General features: G+C 50.7%; 6 protein-coding genes across 6 annotated transcripts; 4 read left to right on the top strand and 2 right to left on the bottom strand.

The window, feature by feature from the left end:
• Nucleotides 1–1,156: 1,156 nt before the first annotated feature.
• BDV14DRAFT_204804 (uncharacterized protein) lies at nucleotides 1,157–2,185 on the top strand (the record flags this gene model as incomplete). Its single annotated transcript, XM_073774600.1, has 1 exon — nucleotides 1,157–2,185. One exon carries the CDS (start codon nucleotides 1,157–1,159, stop codon nucleotides 2,183–2,185), a length of 1,029 nt encoding a protein of 342 aa, XP_073623350.1.
• Nucleotides 2,186–2,367: 182 nt separating this feature from the next.
• On the bottom strand, nucleotides 2,368–6,707 carry BDV14DRAFT_182851 (putative checkpoint protein kinase (SldA)). The gene is made up of 3 exons (XM_073770292.1): nucleotides 5,583–6,707; nucleotides 5,051–5,477; nucleotides 2,368–5,000 (listed from the first exon to the last, which is right to left on the bottom strand). The coding sequence occupies exons 1-3, from the start codon at nucleotides 6,570–6,572 to the stop codon at nucleotides 2,785–2,787; spliced, it is 3,633 nt and encodes a 1,210-aa protein (XP_073623349.1). The 5' UTR covers nucleotides 6,573–6,707; the 3' UTR covers nucleotides 2,368–2,784.
• A 200-nt stretch (nucleotides 6,708–6,907) lies between these two features.
• BDV14DRAFT_146630 (DNA-(apurinic or apyrimidinic site) lyase APN1) lies at nucleotides 6,908–9,248 on the top strand. Its single transcript, XM_073766462.1, has 5 exons — nucleotides 6,908–7,592; nucleotides 7,657–7,693; nucleotides 7,752–7,871; nucleotides 7,932–8,066; nucleotides 8,126–9,248. Exons 1-5 carry the CDS (start codon nucleotides 7,145–7,147, stop codon nucleotides 9,075–9,077), a joined length of 1,692 nt encoding a protein of 563 aa, XP_073623348.1. The 5' UTR covers nucleotides 6,908–7,144; the 3' UTR covers nucleotides 9,078–9,248.
• A 1-nt stretch (nucleotide 9,249) lies between these two features.
• BDV14DRAFT_146626 (putative nucleotide-sugar transporter) lies at nucleotides 9,250–11,581 on the bottom strand. The gene is made up of 2 exons (XM_073766461.1): nucleotides 10,993–11,581; nucleotides 9,250–10,944 (listed from the first exon to the last, which is right to left on the bottom strand). Exons 1-2 carry the CDS (start codon nucleotides 11,425–11,427, stop codon nucleotides 9,634–9,636), a joined length of 1,746 nt encoding a protein of 581 aa, XP_073623347.1. The 5' UTR covers nucleotides 11,428–11,581; the 3' UTR covers nucleotides 9,250–9,633.
• A 2,252-nt stretch (nucleotides 11,582–13,833) lies between these two features.
• On the top strand, nucleotides 13,834–16,732 carry BDV14DRAFT_146637 (glycoside hydrolase superfamily). The gene is made up of 8 exons (XM_073766463.1): nucleotides 13,834–14,261; nucleotides 14,319–14,524; nucleotides 14,580–14,608; nucleotides 14,667–14,731; nucleotides 14,798–15,031; nucleotides 15,080–15,897; nucleotides 15,950–16,187; nucleotides 16,234–16,732. Exons 1-8 carry the CDS (start codon nucleotides 14,051–14,053, stop codon nucleotides 16,656–16,658), a joined length of 2,226 nt encoding a protein of 741 aa, XP_073623346.1. The 5' UTR covers nucleotides 13,834–14,050; the 3' UTR covers nucleotides 16,659–16,732.
• A 112-nt stretch (nucleotides 16,733–16,844) lies between these two features.
• BDV14DRAFT_204799 (uncharacterized protein) lies at nucleotides 16,845–17,723 on the top strand (the record flags this gene model as incomplete). The annotated part of the gene is made up of 1 exon (XM_073774599.1): nucleotides 16,845–17,723. One exon carries the CDS (start codon nucleotides 16,845–16,847, stop codon nucleotides 17,721–17,723), a length of 879 nt encoding a protein of 292 aa, XP_073623345.1.
• Nucleotides 17,724–18,098: the final 375 nt, after the last annotated feature.

The following is an 18,098-nucleotide window of genomic DNA, read 5'->3' as shown; positions in this document are numbered from 1 at the left end:
TTCGCTCTAGCTTTGTTTTGATGGACTTGGACTTGGCTTCCACCGTTTTGTGGCCTTGCGTTAGCAGCTATGATGCCATGATCTCATGATTCGATGTAGCGATATAAATCTGAGTGCTTTTTATTATTTGAAATTTGTTCTTCCATAACTACGTAGTTTACGCACGTGACCAGGACCAATCCAAAGTAAGATCACAACACCAACTACAACCACCAACTACAACCGACCAAGAGGAAGTCAACTACGACTCAGAGCCTCAACTCCGGTCTTTCGGAGACCTGAACACTGCAGCTATGTGTTCGGCCCGCATTCCTTTCACGCCGCTATGTGCCTGTCACACTGCCAAACCTTACGACGGGCTACCTATTGCCCGCTTTATCGTTTTGCGTGTCACGGAGGATGAATGGGAGAGACAACTTCGAAACATGCGCCAAGAGCTCTACCGGTATTAATGGCTCAACGACAATATCCGAGCTGCGCGTATTCAGTGGCAAGCTCAACCCGGACAATGGCTTTCTGCGCTTGCAAACAAAGGAGGATAAAGAGGGATCGATTTGAGATCTATGGTTGGATTGTCTGGATGGATACTTTTCCTTGTAAGATCTGGATGCGCCTTCAGGAACAATGAAAACTACTTTGCCCTCAATAGATTCTCTTCCATCCCCTTGACAATGTCATTGATGGCTTTCGTATGCACGTGAGGCTAAATGCTAGGAGATGCTACTCAAATCTTGACAAGAACAAAACATAAATAGCCAGCTAACGTGCTGGGAATGCGATGAGAGATATCAATCACTAATCGACTCCGACTCTGACAGTGGCTCCGTGAACAGATCTACTCCGTCATGCTGAACACAATCGTAGGCTTGCGCTACGAAGCCCGACTCGCCACCGAAGTGGCCCAAGTGCTCATCAACAGGAACATCGCCAGCATCCTCTGGGGCTGGCCAGCACTGGGTTTGGTCCAAAGCTACCACTTCTTAGCAGAGTACCCGGTGAGCACAACCTACCCACCACCTAAAACCTACCTACCCAACGGGAAGAGAACATCCAATCTAACTAAACCTCTCTCCCATACACAGGAACACATCTTCGTAATCAACGACGCCCAAATCAGCGACGCAATCAACGCCCTCAAAGCCGCCGGCTTCGAACAATGCACGCCTGCCACGAGCTCCAGGAAGACCGCGAACAAGCAGACGCAGCTAACATCGCCCGCCTCGAACTTTTCGGTCGAAAGCCCAACCGCACGCACCCGGTCGGCGACGCACATTTCTCGAAGCCCCTGCCGGCAGGGTACCGCCAGCCAGATCCGCATCACCACCACCGGACGAACCGGGGCCCCCGCGTCGTGATCTCCCTTGCGCGCCGCACATCCATCTTACCGTGGCTACCGGAGATCAAGTTCGCGCCTGCCATGGCTGTGACGGGTGAGGGCGGAGGTGAGAAACGTGACAGGGACCCGCATTTGATTCTATCGGATGACTCGGCGGTTCTACGTCCATCACAGACTGATGGCGGGCCCTGTGGTCCGTGGAATAGTCCCGAACTCGGTGGCGCTCGAGCACAGTTCCTACACGCGAACGCCTTCACCGAGTCCCTTATATGGTTGTTTTGCCGGGACTTCGAGCACAATGATTGCCTGTGGCCTCTCTGGGTGATAATGCTCTACGAGCTCCGTGATGACCCAGACGGCGACGGGAGCATGCGTTTCAAGAAGACGCTGCGGCCGGACTTCCAAAGCGCCTGGGACTGGTTCAATAACCCCAACCAGCAGGGAAACTGCATGCTCAAGCTAGTTGGTCTTCGCGAGCGCCTTATTGCCGCTAAGAAGCTCACGAGCGGTGTCGAGGGCGTTGAACTGCCCGCCGTTGATATCACGCCTTACTTTAAGAGGAATAAGCAGAACCCGCTGTATGAGCAGCCTTATATCGATGATATGGAGAGGAGGGGTCTTCTTGGGGAGTATAAGGGGCTGTCTGCTGCAAAGAATTGGGATATCCCGGGAATTGGCAATTGGGATGACTTTATGAAGATCGGGAGGAATGCGGCGAAGTCTTATACGCCTAATCAGCCTCTAGCAGATGACCAGGGAAGATGGGGTTCTGCGAAACAGAGTGTTCCGAATCCTTTCACGGGACTTAGTCACGACGAGATTGTCAAGAGGCTGAGCGGTATAGAGTAGGTGTTACCCACTAACTGATCACGAAGTAAGTGAGGTCAAGTTTGGTCAGCAAAATTTATGGGCGATGGGTGAGTATTTGTTCATTTGGCGTTCATGAAATTGATTTTTAGGATAGGACTAGCAAGTTCTGCAGCATTTCGCAATATCATTTCTGTTTTCTTATTTTCTTTCCCAGTAACGCTTCTGTTTCTCATGCTTCTTAGGGCTAACCTACCCAACAAACCTAATAGCTCACAGCCTCACATCCTAATTCTCGGAAGGCCGGAGTGTTTGGTCCTAATTGGAGGGTTGAAGGCAATTGATCCAAATTAAATTGTATATTATCAAAAGACGTAAACTTAGCTAACATGAACAGAAGAAACAACAAAACAAAACAAAACGCCTTATGAAGGAGAGGGGTATCGAATAGCGGAGATGTCGTAAGGACATTATAGGCAAGGTGAGGTTATATATAAGGTGCATAACCTCAAAGACATCAAAACCAAAGTATGTAAGAGAAAGAGAAACAAAAACAAAAACAAGATGAGTAAAAAGAGAGGGAAGACAAAGCCACCCTACGCTGTCTGCCAGCTGAAGAGAGGAGTGGAGAAGCGAATCACCTACTTCTCCAACCTCTTCCTCCTCTCCGCGAAAATAGCCTCTAGTTTCCGGATCTGCAGTCCCAGACCCTTCTTCTCTGCATTCACCATAAGCCAGCTTTCCATCTTCTCGCGGAGACACTGCATTGAGTTTAAAACGGGGAGGCCTGCGCTCCCAGAGTCACCACCTCCACTACCACGCTCCATCTCAGCCCACCGCTCCGCAGCAGGATTGAGCAGCAAATCAAAAACGTTATTCCAGATCTCACGCTCCCAATACCGCTTCAGCGGTTCGCGAATGCGATACGTCTTGCTAGCGGGATCCGAAATCGTGGACTCGATGTATTTCCCGAAGAGCATGACGTGGACTGTACCGGCGAGACCGTACAGGTCAATCTGGTGCGTCCAGGGCCTCATCTCGCGGATTTCAGGACACTCGTGTTGCCCTGTCTCCCATTCCGCAATGAACTGTACATTTGGTTCGAAGGCGCGCATGTCGATTCCGCGGCCGAAGTCGATCAATGATAGGCCCTTAGTGGACCAGCCGAAGGAGCCGGTGGGGGAGTAGTAGAACTCGCGAGGATCGGTAGCTTGGTCGTAGAGTACTGATTGTGGGGTGGATGGCTTGTCGTCGAAGCGGATGAGACAGTTGTCTGCTTTGATGTCGCCGTGGAGAATGCCGCAAGTGTGGAGGGCTTGGACGGTGCGGAAGAGCTCGATTGTGAAAAACATGGCGAGGGCTTCGTCGAGGCCGCCTTCGCCCGTCGCGGGGCCGGAGACGCCTTCGTTGCGGACGAGGTTGACGAGGTCTAGAAGCGTGCCTTGCGGCCGGTAGTCTTCGACGAGAATGCTCTCGTTCTTGTAGATGTGAAGTTCGTGTGCGCGGATGATACTGTCTGCTGCCCGAGAAAGGCTCGGAAGCTGACTGATTCTGTCATGGGCTGTTTGTATCATATAGAACTCCCAAGCGTTGGGAGGGCCAACTTCTAACTTGATCGCCTCGAAGCCATACCGTGGCAATTTTGGCCTGATAAGGCTCTTCTCATCGATTGAGCCGCCGCTGTTGCTGTCGGTATCCATTTCGGAGTCGGAATCCAGACTGTCCATGCTCTCTGCCAGATAGACTGGAGCATATGCTCCAGCACCAAGCTCCCGTCTGATGATATAATTTCTTTCGGCCCCTGGAAGGTCGATTATGGGCACGTCAAATGATGCCTCGTCACCGCTCTTCGAGCGCCTGCTGCTGTTCTTCATGAATCGCTCGATCTCAGGAGCGTAATGAGTGATAGCATCAGGATGAGCATGATAGCCGCGATAGCCTGCGAGGGTCTGCTGCATAGCGCAAATGATGGTGTCGCGGATGGATCTGTCGACAGGGTTGCATACCGTGTCTTTGATGATCGGCCCTTGCTGAGCCATTGGCTTCACGGGAGAGGATAGCCTAAGGCTCGACGAGTGCGACTTGTTAGCGGTGGGACTCTCGATGATATCTTCGAGGCCGTGGAGCGTTTGTCCATGGAACGGGGTCTCCGTTGGGAGAGGGCTGGACAGCAGATTGCCCATTTGAGGCATTCCAGGCGTCGTAGTCGGGTTCAGGACATTGCTTGGGGTTTTCGTGCTGTATATGTTGCTTCGAGCTCCTGTCATCGACGGGAAAGAGTGCTCGGTGCGTTCCACGATTGGCGTCATGAAGGGCAACCGATTCTGAGCAGCCACAGCCGGATCTCGGTAAGGACCAGAAGGTGCTGCATAATCCTCAGGCATTTCTGGAATGAATCTCTGCCGTTGGGGATTCTCAGCCAAAGGCGCAGGATCATCGTCAATATCCTCACCGTGTTCATGGTGTGTTGTTGATTGTGTTGAGTCGAACTTTTGTGTTTCAGAGCCTAGATCGGCAGCGGAGAATTGAGTCCATTCGCCATCGACAACACTATCAGCACGAGTGTTATCAAAGTCGTCCCCATCGCCTTCGTCAAATGACCTGTGGAATGTATCGTCCCCAAAGTCGCTCGAAGCAGCCGAAATTCGCCCAACCGTGCTTTCCTCAGCGCTGGTATAGTCATCGTCATCAAAGTCGCTGCTTTCCGCAACCTCGGTTTCTGCCTTGAGAGGTTGATTGAAAATGCTGTAAATCTCATCCGTCGCTGCCCGTGTATGCATCGTCATCGTTGGTTCTGCGGTACTTTTGCGGCGAACTTTGCGTCCACCAGCACTAGGCGAGTCGAACTTCATTTTGACTGTTTCCATCAATCAGCATTGTTAGAAAAGAGAGAACAAGGGGTCTTACTTGTCTGGGTTTCGCCCTTTACTTCACGCATCTTTGTTTTTCGTGCCTTTCTAGCCTTGGCCTCCTGCGTTCTTTCAGAATCGATCGGTTGGTGCAAAGCATGGCCATCTGTATCTATCAAAGTCAATTTTTGCTGTAGTTGGTCTGGTAAGCCCTGCTCTTGCTCTAGCTGTGTTGCGTTGCCGGATATCTGTTTCAAAGGCTCTTTTGATGTGCGCCAATTCTTGTCTAGCCAGCCACGGTTCATGGCCCGCAACTCCTCAAAGCTAACTTCAATGTTAGGGTTTTTGTAGTCTGGGTATACTGCGTCGAGATCAACAAAGACTCGTTCTCGTCTTCCTGTACGCGGGTTTATCGCTTCCCGTATGCGGTGCTCCGGAACTGGTTTGGATTTCATTTCTTCTTTGATTGATGAATCTGACTTTGACTGAATACATGAAAGTGAACCACACAGGTTCATGCCACCAATTAGTCCTAGGATCGTAAATATACGGAATTCAGAAGGAGAAGATTATTAAATCATTCAACTCACCTCGTCCCTGAAGATCGCCATCTTCTCCTTCGGCGCAGGCTTCTTGCCAGCCTTAAGCGTCTCACCAGCCCATGGTTTGGCCTCCATACTGTTCTCTTTACGACGATCCTTCCTCGTTCCGAGACTATCCCACCCCTTTGTCTCTGCGCCTAGAGCAGGCTGACTGGCTGCTGGGTCTGTGTCGGTGAAAATGGCCATCTTTGGCTTGCCGGATTTGGTTTTGGGTGCACTTCCGGTGCCTGAAGCTGGGGGCTGTGCTTGTTGGTCTGCTGATGCGGCGGCTGCCGCGAACGGGTCGACTTTGGCGGCCAATGCCGGGCGGACTGCTGGCAATGCCGGGGATGAAGGTCCGTTGTCTTGTGTGTGCTGTTCGTAGCGTCTCTGGAAGTCGTTGTATTTACGCGCCAGCCGTTCCGTCGGGCGTGCTTCGCGGTCAATACCGAGTCTGTATACTTCGTCCGCCTGTGTCCAACGCCCCACGCTTTCGAGCCACCCCGCGAATTCCTCGTAGAATAGAGCTAAATCCTCACCAACGTGGTGCCGAGCCATGAATGCAAACGTTTCGCGCGGTGAGTCGGAGAAAAGTCTGATATAGTGTAGCCATAACCGGACGTATCGCGAGTCGTTCTTGTAATGAGCCGATGATAGGAATGATTTGACGGCTCGCTCTAATAAAGGTAGAAGGCCGGACTCGGCAGTTGCTTGCGCAGAGGGGTAGGCGTTCAGGGCCCACTTCACGTAGCGATCATATATGTCGAGGGGGTCGTCAGACTCGCCGATTGCCTGCAACTCGGTCTCGTATTCTTGTCGGATAGCGTCGTTAAGCGTTCTTGTGTCATTTGGTGATGGTGCCCCTAGTTTGTCGGTAGGATCTCGTGGAGAGAAAATGCGTGCTAGATCCCTGGCAGATCGGCCACCAGGCAAGGACTGAATGTTTTCCTTCTGACCCTCGATAATGTCGAAGTCGATCAAATCTCCGGAGGCCGCCATGGCGGCAGTGAATGTGGTTGCTGTCGAAGTCTGTTAGAATATCGATAGAATATGTTGAGTGAACTGTGGGATGGTAGGTGAGCAATTGTCGAGGTTGGCGGCGGGGTCAATGGTCGATGAGCCGTCGAATTCAAGTAGCCTTTGCGAGAGGGATAAAGAGACAGCGTTTATTTTCCAGTTTATCGATAAACACGTGCTCCGTTGCTGTGGTGACTACCACGTGATGGCTAGACTGAATGAGGAAATATTGAATCTGGGCCGCACGGGACCCAGACGCGCCAATTTCTTAGTGAACCCGTTGCTCCAGTATCTTGAGCTTATCTATCAAATTATTCTGCGGCAACACCAGCGAGTCCTCACCCTAGAGCTCTACGAAACTCTCTTTTCCGTTGACTTCGAAATCAATTGCTCTAGCTCTGAAGGCCTATTCTCGATATTGCGGCGACAAACTCTTTCCAACGCCGAACTCATCATTCACCTTCCGAGCAGCAACCCCATGAGAATACGATAACTGCCCCTTCAATTTCATACCAATCGACCGAATCTGTATTTCTTGGAAGAGAAATTTCGCAATGCCTCCCCGAGGCTCTCGAAAAGCTTCGTCTACTGTCAATCCCGATCTCCGACCGGAAACCAACAAGCGAACGCTAGAGGAAGCTGCCGAGCCAGTTTCCCCACGACGCCAATCGAAGCGCATCAAGTCGACCGAGCAGCTGCGAAACACGCCCCAGAGCCCGCTGAAGAAAACCGCAAAAGTTCAAGTCAAGCGCGAGACGCAAGTGAAGGAGGAGACCGAAGCTGAAGATCAGCCGGGAAATACTCAGGGTGTCAAGGAAGAACTTGATGTGAAGCAGGAGTCAACTGAGCCCCAAGACGGCATTGAGGGACAGGCTGTCGCTGCTGTCACTACCACGAAGAAAAGGAAGACGAAGAAGGAAAAGGAAGCTGAGATGGTGCCATTGAGAGCTCGGACACAGGGTCTGCGCATGTTTATTGGAGCTCATGTCAGCGCAGCAGGAGGTAGTAATTACCAATGTCTGTGCTTCTTGACTGCGCTTCATACTAATACTGTTGGCTTTGCTAGGTGTCTTCAATGCTGTAAACAACAGCAAGCACATTGGGTCAGTAAATGCTCATCGTCTGCTGTACATCACAAATCCCATGGCTAACTCTTCACAGCGGCAATGCCTTTGCACTATTCCTGAAATCGCAGAGGAAGTGGGATAACCCTCCACTCCAGGACGAACAAAGAGATAGCTTCCACCAACTTTGCAAAGAGCATGATTATGATGCAGCAAGGTATATTTAATCAGCACCTCAAAGCAATCCTTACCCATATCACCATGCTAATTTTCGAAGATTTGTCCTCCCCCACGGCTCCTACTTAGTCAACCTCGCCCAAGAGGACAAAGTTAAAGCCAAACAAGCCTACGACGCATTCCTAGACGATCTACGCCGCTGCGAAGCCCTAGGAATTCAACTCTACAACTTCCAGTAAGCTCCGCTACACCGCCCTCAAACCGTGCATTCAATAAATTGATCAACCTTTTCAGCCCCGGAAGCGCCAACAAATCCCCATTCCCCAGCGCTCTCTCCCGCCTCGCAAAAGCCCTAACCAACGCCCTATCCGAAACATCAACCGTGATCCCCGTCCTCGAAACAATGTGCGGCCACGGCTCAACAATCGGCGGCTCGCTATCTGAATTTAGGGACTTGCTTGCCCTCATACCTAAGGAACACCACGACCGCATCGGTATCTGCATCGATACATGCCACAGCTTTGCAGCGGGGTACGACCTCGTCACCCCGTCGGGATTCAAGGCATTCATGCAGGAGTTCGAAGACCTCATTGGGATTAAGCATTTGCGGGCGCTGCATCTAAATGACTCCAAGGCGCCGGGGGGAAGTAAGCGTGATCTTCACGCGAATATCGGAACGGGGTTCCTCGGTCTCAGGGCTTTTCATAATGTAATGAATGAGCCGAGGTTCGAAGGCATACCCATGATCCTTGAGACACCTATCGATCGTGTTCCCGCCGCTACAAACGGCACGAAATCCGAACCTGCCGAAGAGGAAGAAGAAACAGACGCAAGTGACAACGAAATCAAACCCAAAAAGAAATCCACATCCAAAGCGAAATCAAAACCCAAAGCAGCCGCAAAAGCAATCCCCGACTTCTCAATCTGGGCCAACGAAATCGCCCTCCTGGAGTCATTAATCGGGATGGATCCCGAGAGTGCGGAATTCAAAGATCTCGAAGCGAAACTCTCTGAGGAGGGTAGAGAGACTAGAGAGAAGCATATGGAGCAGTATCTTAGGAAACAAGAGGCCGAGGAGAAGAAGAGGGCTAGGGAGGGTGGGAAGCAGAAGACTTTAATGGAGATGATGGGTGGCGGTGGAAGGGCGAAAGCAAAGGCGACTGCGAAGGGAAAGCCGGGGAGGAAGAAGAAGGTTGAGTCAGAGAGTGAGATGGATAGTGAGGATGAGGGGTGTCAGAGTTGTTGATGGAGTCTTGGTACATTTTCGGTGTTTTAACATATAGCATATTATTGTCGCTGTAGCATATTGTGGTGTTCTGGGTTGATGCTGTGACCGCTGTGCGGCTAGCGGAATATATATTTTATCGCTTCTACTCCGTACGGACGAGATCGCCAAATCATCAAAGCATGGTTAAGAAGAAACACTCAGTATAATACAGCATAAAGCTGCATGTTTTGATTCTCTAACTACTACAAGTAATCCATGGGTATTTCGTATATATAACACCAGAAACCCACACAGCATTATTTCCGTCAGATCCGACCACCAACAGTTTGCCGTGAGCAACCAATGAGTCCAACATGGTATCTTTCATATTAAACAAATATTTATACCGGATCGGGTGTGCCAATATGTGCGGGGGCGTCATTCAAGCCTCTAACCATGCCAGTATCCGGAAATTGGCATGACAGCGGGAGAGGCAACTTATTATATGCGAGTCAATGCAGGAAAAGGTCGTAGAATTCGATTCAAGGAGAAGCTTTCCAGAAACCTTGGCGGCCGTGAAACGTTCCAAACCAATTCACTGACTTTGAGGAGTTCCCCGCCCTGAAGACGACGGCTGGGCGTGGTCGTTGGGATTTAAGCTGTGTCCATTCTTGTGGAGCTCATCTTCCATAGACACAATGATCGGCGGTGCTGACTTCAACGGCGACGGCGCGGACACCAAAGGCGAATGCGTCGTGCTGCGAGCGTGGTCGCTCAAGTTCGCCGTATTGATCGAAAGGTTGTGGACGTTGCTGGGCCCGGCAGTGAGAGAAGGGAACGCCCGTCCGTCGCGATGATGATCATCGAAATCCTCGTGGCGAAGTTCGGAGGTTTCTTGGTTGACAACTTCTTGGTAATCGCCGCGTCTTCTTGGGACGGAGTCGTACTCCGAATCGGAGCTGGGGTTAGAGTCCCAGTTGTTTTGCTGAACTTCTGCCCGCATTCTTGATATTTTCATGTAATTGTAAGAGGCGATACTGCCAATCGTAACGACAAGACCAGTGACGTTGACGGCAGTGAGCTTGTCGTGGAAGATCACGCCTGCCGCGGTGATAGTGACAACCTCCTTGAATATGCCGCAGATACTCAAGGTGACGACGGAGGATCGCTGAAGTAGCGCAAATTCGGAAGAAATCATGCAGAATGCAAGCACACCAGGGAAAATCAGGAGCAGAAGACCTGATCCAACCCCGTGGGCATCTGCGAGGGCTGTAAGCCCGGTAACAATTTCGGTTGGGCCTTCAACGGCCAATGCGATAAGGAGAAGAGAGATGAACATGACTGGGGTGAGGAAGAAAAGTGTCGAGAACGGATTCGCTGTAGCAGGGTGTCGCAAAAGTAGAATCTGCGTCAATCCCCAACGGAATCCCGAAAAGAAGGCCGAGGCTATAATCAAAACGAAGCCCACGGCGTTGAAAGCCGTCTCTCCGGCGACCATCATTACTACTCCAATGGTCATGGTAGCAATAATAGCTATCAATCTGAGAGAGGGAGTCTCCAAGCGGAAGACGAATGCGAAGAGAAGAACAAATGCAAGGGCAGAGGATTTACACATGGTCAAAAAAGTCAAGGTAATGAACTTCAGAGACATGTTTCCTAATCCGATATCTAAAGATGTCGCTGTACCACAAGGGACCAGGCGTGTGAAATAGAACCACTTGGTGAGTACCGGTCGCGGCTCATCGCCAGGTGCTGAGGGTGCTGGTTGAGGTCGGAGCGAGGGGATGAAGAGAAGTATAAGAGAGGAGAGTGTGAATTGAACGAGCATATGCAAGCTGGTGGTGAAAAGAGGAAATGGAAAGACCTCGTTGTCGTCATGGTCTCGAGAGAACATCCATTTATTGTACTGCGCCAGTTAGTAATGATAGCAAGAATGGAGGGCATTGAAACTTACAATTGAAATCGCGAGCGAGAAAAAGTACCATAGCAAAATCAGCCCAACATTGACAAGCAGCCTGCTCATGACAGTCTTGTCTGAAGAGCTGATATTGAACGGATCGTCGCGAGACGCCTTCACACCTGCTATACGGGCATCCAATTGCCTTCTCTGTTTTCGTCTTCGGCGCCGTTGACGTTTTTGGTTTGCTGTGAGACCAGTTTCTTCATCGTCAGGATAATCGTCATCGGAGCTTAAATAACGCCCTTCGTCGCTTTCCGCGATTGATGAGAGATCAGAAACATCCGCATCATCCGCAGCTGATGGTTTCTGTTCTTCATGCTTGTGACCATTATTTTCCTCCCTATGCTCGATCGGAGGTGGTTGGGACGGACCAGCGCCCGTGAGAACGGAGCTGCGCCGTCGATGGTGGTTGCCCGGAGATATGCTCATATTGGCGGACGAGCCGAGCTAGAAATGGATAGCAGGATTCGAAAACAGACGGGTTTGCTATGGCGAACAAAGCTCCATCAATGCGACCTTGCCAAGATTGTGTCTCGTCGGTCTAGCCAGAGGAATCGAGACGAAATTGGCGAAGGAAAAAAAAAGAGGGCCGGTCGGAGGAGTCGGGAGGGCACGCGAGATAAAGGAGAGAAGCGAAGGGAAAGATCGGTGAGAGAAAAACTATCGTTGACACGTCCGGCGGGCAAGATTGAGTGAGGAGAAGCGAAGTATTTCGCAGACAAGCGACTAAAGACAGCTTTATGCAGGCGTGTCGCAGGAGAAGGAGAGGAACAAGCAGGACGCAAGGGCGACCGGTGGAGCGCGGCGGATAAGGAGAGGACTGGGAGAAGGTGCTGTGATAGCTAGGTCGGGGAGGATAGATAGTAGGAAACAGACAAAAGAAAGAAAAAGAAACGGACAGGGTAGAGTGGTAATAGTGGTGGTGGTAAGGATTGAATGAGGAGAAGGAAGGAAGGAGGAAGATCGGAGGCAGTCACAGGACCAGCCAGGAGAAGTTGACGGAGGAGGAGAGGATTGATGAGTTGTGACTCTCGGGCCCGTCATAATTTCATAAAAAAGAGTCATGGCCAGCATTCAGCAGGCTGGACTCTCAGGGCTCCATTCTCGCCAAGGAGAGAGTCTCGCGGCCTAACAGATCTGGTGCCTCAGCGCTAAGAGACTCCTGACTCGAATCACTCGATCTTGAAGAAGTCACACGAGCTGGATGCTGTCACGTGGTCGGGTGAAGTTCCCTACGAGTATTCCCTCAGTCGACTACCTACCTCCTACCTCTCTACTTATAGAGGACTTTCAACCGTAATTTCGACTTCAACATCTATTTATGTTCTGTTGTTCAACACCTCCCGTCTCTCCCGCCCAGTGATCGGGATAGATTCATCGTTCCACTCTGGTGGGTCGAGGCCAGCCAGCGTTCGCCTATGAAAGTCAACCTCGTGGATAAACAATGAGCGACCGAAATGTACCTGAGGACATTCCAGCGTGAACAAATGGGAGCAGTCAATTCATGATACTCATCCATGGCACCATGTGGTCGCTTTCGCTACACAAGCCGGAAAGCAGAGGCCAGGGATTTGCTGGCGATCAGGATTTCCCCCGACGACGACGATCCGGGGTCAGCCACATGATGCCCCTCCCAGCCTCGGCAGCGCCAGTCCCTGAGTCCCTGCCATTCCCTGCCCTGTTGTTGTTCCTAAAACTTGGCGCCATCATTGTTACGAGTTGAAATTCTGGCGACCAAATTCCGGGATACCGCTTGGTTCAGCCAAAGAATTGGCTGCAATATCATAGTCCCTGATTTTGAAAGGGTCCGTGATCGCAGATCCCAGGAACCACGGATCGTCTTCTCCGCATGGGGTCGCAATTTGGTAATCGCAGTGCCAAACGCTGCTTATTTTTCAGCCAGCGACAATTATTTGTCGCGAAGTGTACGGTTGCATCCGAGGCGAAATAGTTGGTTTGGGAAACCTTAATCGTGGGTGTCGAAGGCATTTCGCGGCGCAAATCGGATACCCATTGCCGCCCCTTTCGCTTTTTATGCTCGTCACATTGCGGAAAGTTGCAGCCCGAGTGAACTTGGGGTCAAGACAAACTATTGATACTTATGCTCGGCGCAAGGGGGCTTTAGCTCAAAGTCTCAATGCAAGATGGTGCGATAATCCGAGCCCCGCTGCTGCAGCTGAAGTCGAATGGCTCATCTGACTTGACCGCAACCAATATTTGCGGGGTCTTCAGCGACAATACACAGTCAGCAATTAGCTGTCAGCAGTCAGAATAGCCATGCCATTTTCTCTCCACATTCCCGGAATTTGAAGTAGCGGCTGCTATGCCCAGTTCTTTCTAGTCAAGCGGCATATTCGCGCCCTAATTCGACCGTGTTCCCGGAGTTGAGCCGTGGTAAATTAGCGCCGTGAGTATGCAATGTTTTCACTGTCAAGGCTGAACAACATGACATGGGTTCCCCGCAGATTATCTCGGCTCTGTCTATGAGATCGAACATCTGGGGTGCAGTTTCTGGGGATGGTACAGAGCCTCTACAGAACGATCGATTCACGGTTTGACAGAAAGACGTCCTTCTGGGGCATTCAAGGCAAGCAACACGATACCACAGACAATGCATTCTACTTTCAGAACTCAACCTTGCACCTTCGCTGCCGGGTCATTTTATTCCGTGGAGATGGGGCTGAGTCCTCCGCATCCTGCCCCGCAACTTCCGGGGAATATCCTAATCGAACCAGGATCAAGACCGTCATGCCATAGCTCGCCCCGTGCATTCATACTCTGAAGCCGCTACAAAAGCGGACAAAGCCCTAAATGGCCAAGGCCTTGATCAGGATTTTCGGACTGAACTCACCCGAGCGGCACCTCTCTTGCGAGAAAAAAGTGCCATGGCAGCTGGACCGTTGGCTGAAATGGACTGCAGTCCGGAGAAGCCGAGGGGACCAAAGAAGAAGACGGGGTATAAGAAGCCTAGTCAATAGCGCCCGTCAGTGCCTTCCATCTGTCCAGGGCTTTCAAGGAAGTGCGCCGGCAATCCTTCTTCCTACCATCCACAATGCACATGCATTTCCCCCCAGCGGTGGTGGGCGCTGTAGCGCTCTTGTCGACCCAAAGTTATGCCCAAGCTCAACAACCCCTTCACGACTGGCAAAAAGCGTACGAAGCTGCGGAACAGCTGGTTCTACCATGGACAATAGAGCAGCAGGCAAACATCTCCGTGCGAGGCGGTGTTGCCCCTGGCTTTGTGCCCTTTGAACCTAGCGACGGTTTGTGGACCTGACTCGGTGCATTGGCCTGAGATTGTCTTTACTGACTTTTGCTAGGACCAACCGGTGTATCTGGTGGTGTTGGTGTTTCAGGCTGGGTGGGAGGCCAAACACTCAGCAGCTCTTGGAATAGGTCATTAGTTGAAGATCACTACTCGCGCATGGCCATTGAGTTTCGCAAGAAGGGGTATAGTATGTTGCTGGGTCCATCAACCGGTCCTCTTGGAAGGAGTCCACTAGGGTCGAGACTGTGGGAGGGCTTGGTACGTTCACATTGTCCGGCAATATGCTTTCCTATCAGCATCTAATAACCCCCAGGGAAACGATCCTTACCTCAATGGTAAATTGTGAGCATCATAGATGTCCTCAAATAACTGATACTCGGTGATTAATATTTTGAAATAGGTTTGGAATTGGTGTCAAGGCCATCCAGGAGCAGGACATTATCTCATGCGGAAAGCATTATCTAGGTATGTTGATGCTTTGCGTGGTGGTGACCCACAATTGAGATGTCAAGCTTTACTAACAACACTCAGCAAATGAGCAGGAAACCAACCGTACTGCGTCTGGCAGCGATGACCCTGCGGATCGAACCTCTAGCAACCTCGACGACCGCACTTTACATGAGCTATACCTGTGGCCGTGGATTGATGGAGTTGCTAATGGCATGGGTTCAGTGATGTGTGTCATGAACCGAGTCAACGGCACCATTGGCTGCGAGAACGATCGAATTATGAACGGCGTTCTGAAAAATGAGACCGGTTTCCAAGGTAAGTGTAAAACCCGATACCTCAGCCACAAGCTTACCTTGAGCTTAGGATTCATTGTCCCCGATGTCACTGCACCGCTCGACAAAACGGCAGGCCTTGTTGGAGGGCTGGACTGGAACTCAGGATATGATGTGTCGGAAATCGTCGCGGCCGTTGAGAGCGGAAACATCTACGAAGCCGTCATAACTGACCATGCGTTGAGAATAGTAGCAACGCAGCTCAACCTCCTCAAGCCAATAGAGGAGTACCCATCGGCCGACGATACTGCAGACCTCAATGTCAGGGATCCCGATAGCGCGCACTTCATCCGCAGAGCCGGTTCCGAGTCTATTGTCCTTTTGAAGAACAAGAACAACACCCTGCCATTGCGCGATACAAAATCGTTAGGCATCTTCGGCAAAGACGCAGCAAACCTTGCCACCGGCCCAACACCCAAGGCCAACTTCAACTCTTACTTAGGCGAAACCTACAACGGGCATCTTGTCACAGGCGGCGGCAGCGCATCACCAGCTCCGTATGTGGTCTCTCCTTTGGATGCCCTGACCGCCAAGGCCGCAGAGGGTCAAGGCTTCAACTACAGATATATTCTTTCCGACAATTGGACCGTCACTCCCCCAGAGTCGACGGGTGAAGGCTTCTTTCAGAGCGTCGAGGCATCGGTGTCCGAGTACGCAGCCGAGTCTGAACACTGTCTTGTTTTCATCAATGCTTTTGGTAAGGAGGGCGCTGACAGGCGGAACTTGGCTGACCCCGAGGGTGACCAACTTGTGAACGACGTTGCCGACTACTGCAGGAGCACAATCGTGGTTATGAACAACGCCGGTGTCAGACTGGTAGATGCTTGGATTGATCATCCTAATGTTACGGTTAGTCAAGCTTTCCTAGTTGAACCGCGGCAATGTATTGACTAGTGTATAGGCAGTCCTCAATGCGGGAACTCTCGGTCAAGAAAGCGGCCATGCCATAGTTGATATTCTCTTCGGAAATGTTAACCCATCCGCAAAGCTGCCTTACACCATCGCCAAGAATGAAGATGACTATAATGGACAAATCTGCGAGTGCTGCGAGTGCGACTACACCGAAGGGCTGTATATTGATTACCGACATTTCGACCAAGCCGAGATTGAGCCTCGACATGAATTTGGATTCGGTCTATGTAAGCTATACCTTTTGCGCTATCTACAAAATACTGATGTGCCTAGCGTATACCACATTCGACCACACTGATCTGATCATCGAAGGAGCTTCTGAAAGTATCACCTTGGAGCCGTACGCCACCGGCGAGATGACCGAAGGCGGCCCCTCTGATCTCTTCGACGCGATAATCAACATTTCCGCCTCTATCACAAACACAGGCGACGTCGCTGGGGCAGAGGTAGCACAGTTGTATCTCTCATTCCCGGAGTCTGCAAAAGCACCAGTGCGGCAATTACGAGGCTTTGCAAAGGTATACCTTGAGCCGGGTGAGACTCGGACTGTCACGTTCCCTATTCAGCGGCGCGATTTGAGTATTTGGGATACCGAGGCGCAGGGGTGGAAGATTGAGCAGGGGACCTTCACCGCGTATCTAGGGAAGAGTAGTAGGGATTTCACTGGTGAGGTGAAATTTACGGTTGCGACCGAGTAGATACTTGATGTGCTCTATTGGTTGTTTGTGAATGTGTCTAGACGGGCGCTCCTTCCTAAACATCGAGTTCTGCCGCACCATAATCCCAAAGACAAACCTCCGTCAAGATATCTTCCCTTCTGTATCTCCAGTAGCATAATCTCATCATTAAGTCACTTTCATGAATTTCTTCACCTGCAATGAATTATGTCTGAACCCATCCTTGAAACCGCCATCACCAAAACAACCAACCTCCGCTACGCAAGCATCAAGAGCATTTCCATCCACTGGCCAGAAAGAAATTATGAGTGTATCAACAACACCTGCCAGTTCCAAGACATCCTACAAGTGCTCTCTTACCCCCGAGCAGAGGAATTTACCATTTCAAGAGGTCCCAATGCAGGCTGGGCCTTGAACAAAAAGCTCCGCGAAATGCTCAACGAAGCAAGAAGTGTACCATGGATCCGAGAGCAGCGAAGCCTCGTAATCTTGCATTATGCAGGCGATAGCATCAGGACCGAGAGCTTCACATCGCGTGATAGAACATTGTTCGTTGACACTCAGGAGTCGCGTGAGACTTATCGTGACCGTGGAGACACTACTGATCTCGAGTTCAATCCTGAGGAAAGCTTGGTTTCTTGCGCCATGTTCGACGAGGGTTATGACCCGGATAACCAGTTGCAGGAGAATGTCGATGTTTTGATCATCTTCGATTGCCCTTACCATATGACGGATATTGATTTTCAATCTCGCAAACGTTTGAGGACTGTTGAGATCGTGGCCGCTGCTGAATCCCAACCTGGGGGGGACCCAAGACCCCTTATCAAACATGAAGATCCTTTCATGCATCAGGTCAGATATGCGGCGTCATCTGCGCTGCTGAGTGAAATTGAGCGCCGCAAGAAGGAGGGATGCAGGCATGTCGAGATTGCCGACGTCGTGGAGTCTTTGAAGGCAAAGAAAGTAAAATCTTCCAGGAAACGCTCAAAGAAGGTCAATATTGTCCATCAACGTAGGCTCGGAATGGATCCAATAAACCTCCATGTTTCATCTGCAGCTGCTGAGGATTCGTGCCGACCTTCCTAGCTAGGTTGATCTTACTCCATGGCGCAATGTGGTTTCATGACTTGTCATTAGGGTATGTTGAGGCGGATTTGTTCTTCGCGATGGGACCATATTTGGAGATTGCATATTTATCCAAAGTTCATGGGGCTAGGATGAAGAAGGTTGTCTGACTAGGTCAATATTTATGTCTGTAGTAATCATTGAGCTACATTCAAATTCATCCTATTGACGATGAACTCATCGACTAGTTCAAGAGTGAAGCAAATGACATTGACCTTGAACTCATGCAAATCTAAAAAGGAAGGCACCTCCGATTCCTATAGTGAGTCGTAATATTAGACATGGTATGGAGGATGGACTGATTTTGATCTCCACCTTTAGACCCTAAAACCCCAG

Source organism: Aspergillus stella-maris, assembly GCF_047715825.1.
Source record: "Aspergillus stella-maris strain CBS 113639 unplaced genomic scaffold BDV14scaffold_81, whole genome shotgun sequence".
NCBI classification, from domain to species: Eukaryota; Fungi; Ascomycota; class Eurotiomycetes; order Eurotiales; family Aspergillaceae; genus Aspergillus; species Aspergillus stella-maris.
Note: the sequence above shows the minus strand (reverse complement) of the source record. Positions and strands in the feature narration are given on the sequence as shown.

Excerpts from the sequence above, each read along its gene's own strand:
- BDV14DRAFT_182851 (XM_073770292.1), bottom strand. The coding sequence starts at position 6,572 with ATGGCGGCCTCCGGAGATTTGATCGACTTCGACATTATCGAGGGTCAG. Across the intron at positions 5,478-5,582 it reads TGGCGATCTTCAGGGACGAG|TCAAAGTCAGATTCATCAAT; the intron begins GTGAGTTGAATG and ends TCATGTATTCAG. Across the intron at positions 5,001-5,050 it reads AAAGGGCGAAACCCAGACAA|TCAAAATGAAGTTCGACTCG; the intron begins GTAAGACCCCTT and ends TGATGGAAACAG.
- BDV14DRAFT_146630 (XM_073766462.1), top strand. The coding sequence starts at position 7,145 with ATGCCTCCCCGAGGCTCTCGAAAAGCTTCGTCTACTGTCAATCCCGAT. Across the intron at positions 7,694-7,751 it reads AACAACAGCAAGCACATTGG|CGGCAATGCCTTTGCACTAT; the intron begins GTCAGTAAATGC and ends AACTCTTCACAG. Across the intron at positions 8,067-8,125 it reads ATTCAACTCTACAACTTCCA|CCCCGGAAGCGCCAACAAAT; the intron begins GTAAGCTCCGCT and ends CAACCTTTTCAG.
- BDV14DRAFT_146626 (XM_073766461.1), bottom strand. The coding sequence starts at position 11,427 with ATGAGCATATCTCCGGGCAACCACCATCGACGGCGCAGCTCCGTTCTC. Across the intron at positions 10,945-10,992 it reads TCTCGCTCGCGATTTCAATT|TACAATAAATGGATGTTCTC; the intron begins GTAAGTTTCAAT and ends TAACTGGCGCAG.
- BDV14DRAFT_146637 (XM_073766463.1), top strand. The coding sequence starts at position 14,051 with ATGCACATGCATTTCCCCCCAGCGGTGGTGGGCGCTGTAGCGCTCTTG. Across the intron at positions 15,032-15,079 it reads AAATGAGACCGGTTTCCAAG|GATTCATTGTCCCCGATGTC; the intron begins GTAAGTGTAAAA and ends CCTTGAGCTTAG. Across the intron at positions 16,188-16,233 it reads TGAATTTGGATTCGGTCTAT|CGTATACCACATTCGACCAC; the intron begins GTAAGCTATACC and ends TGATGTGCCTAG.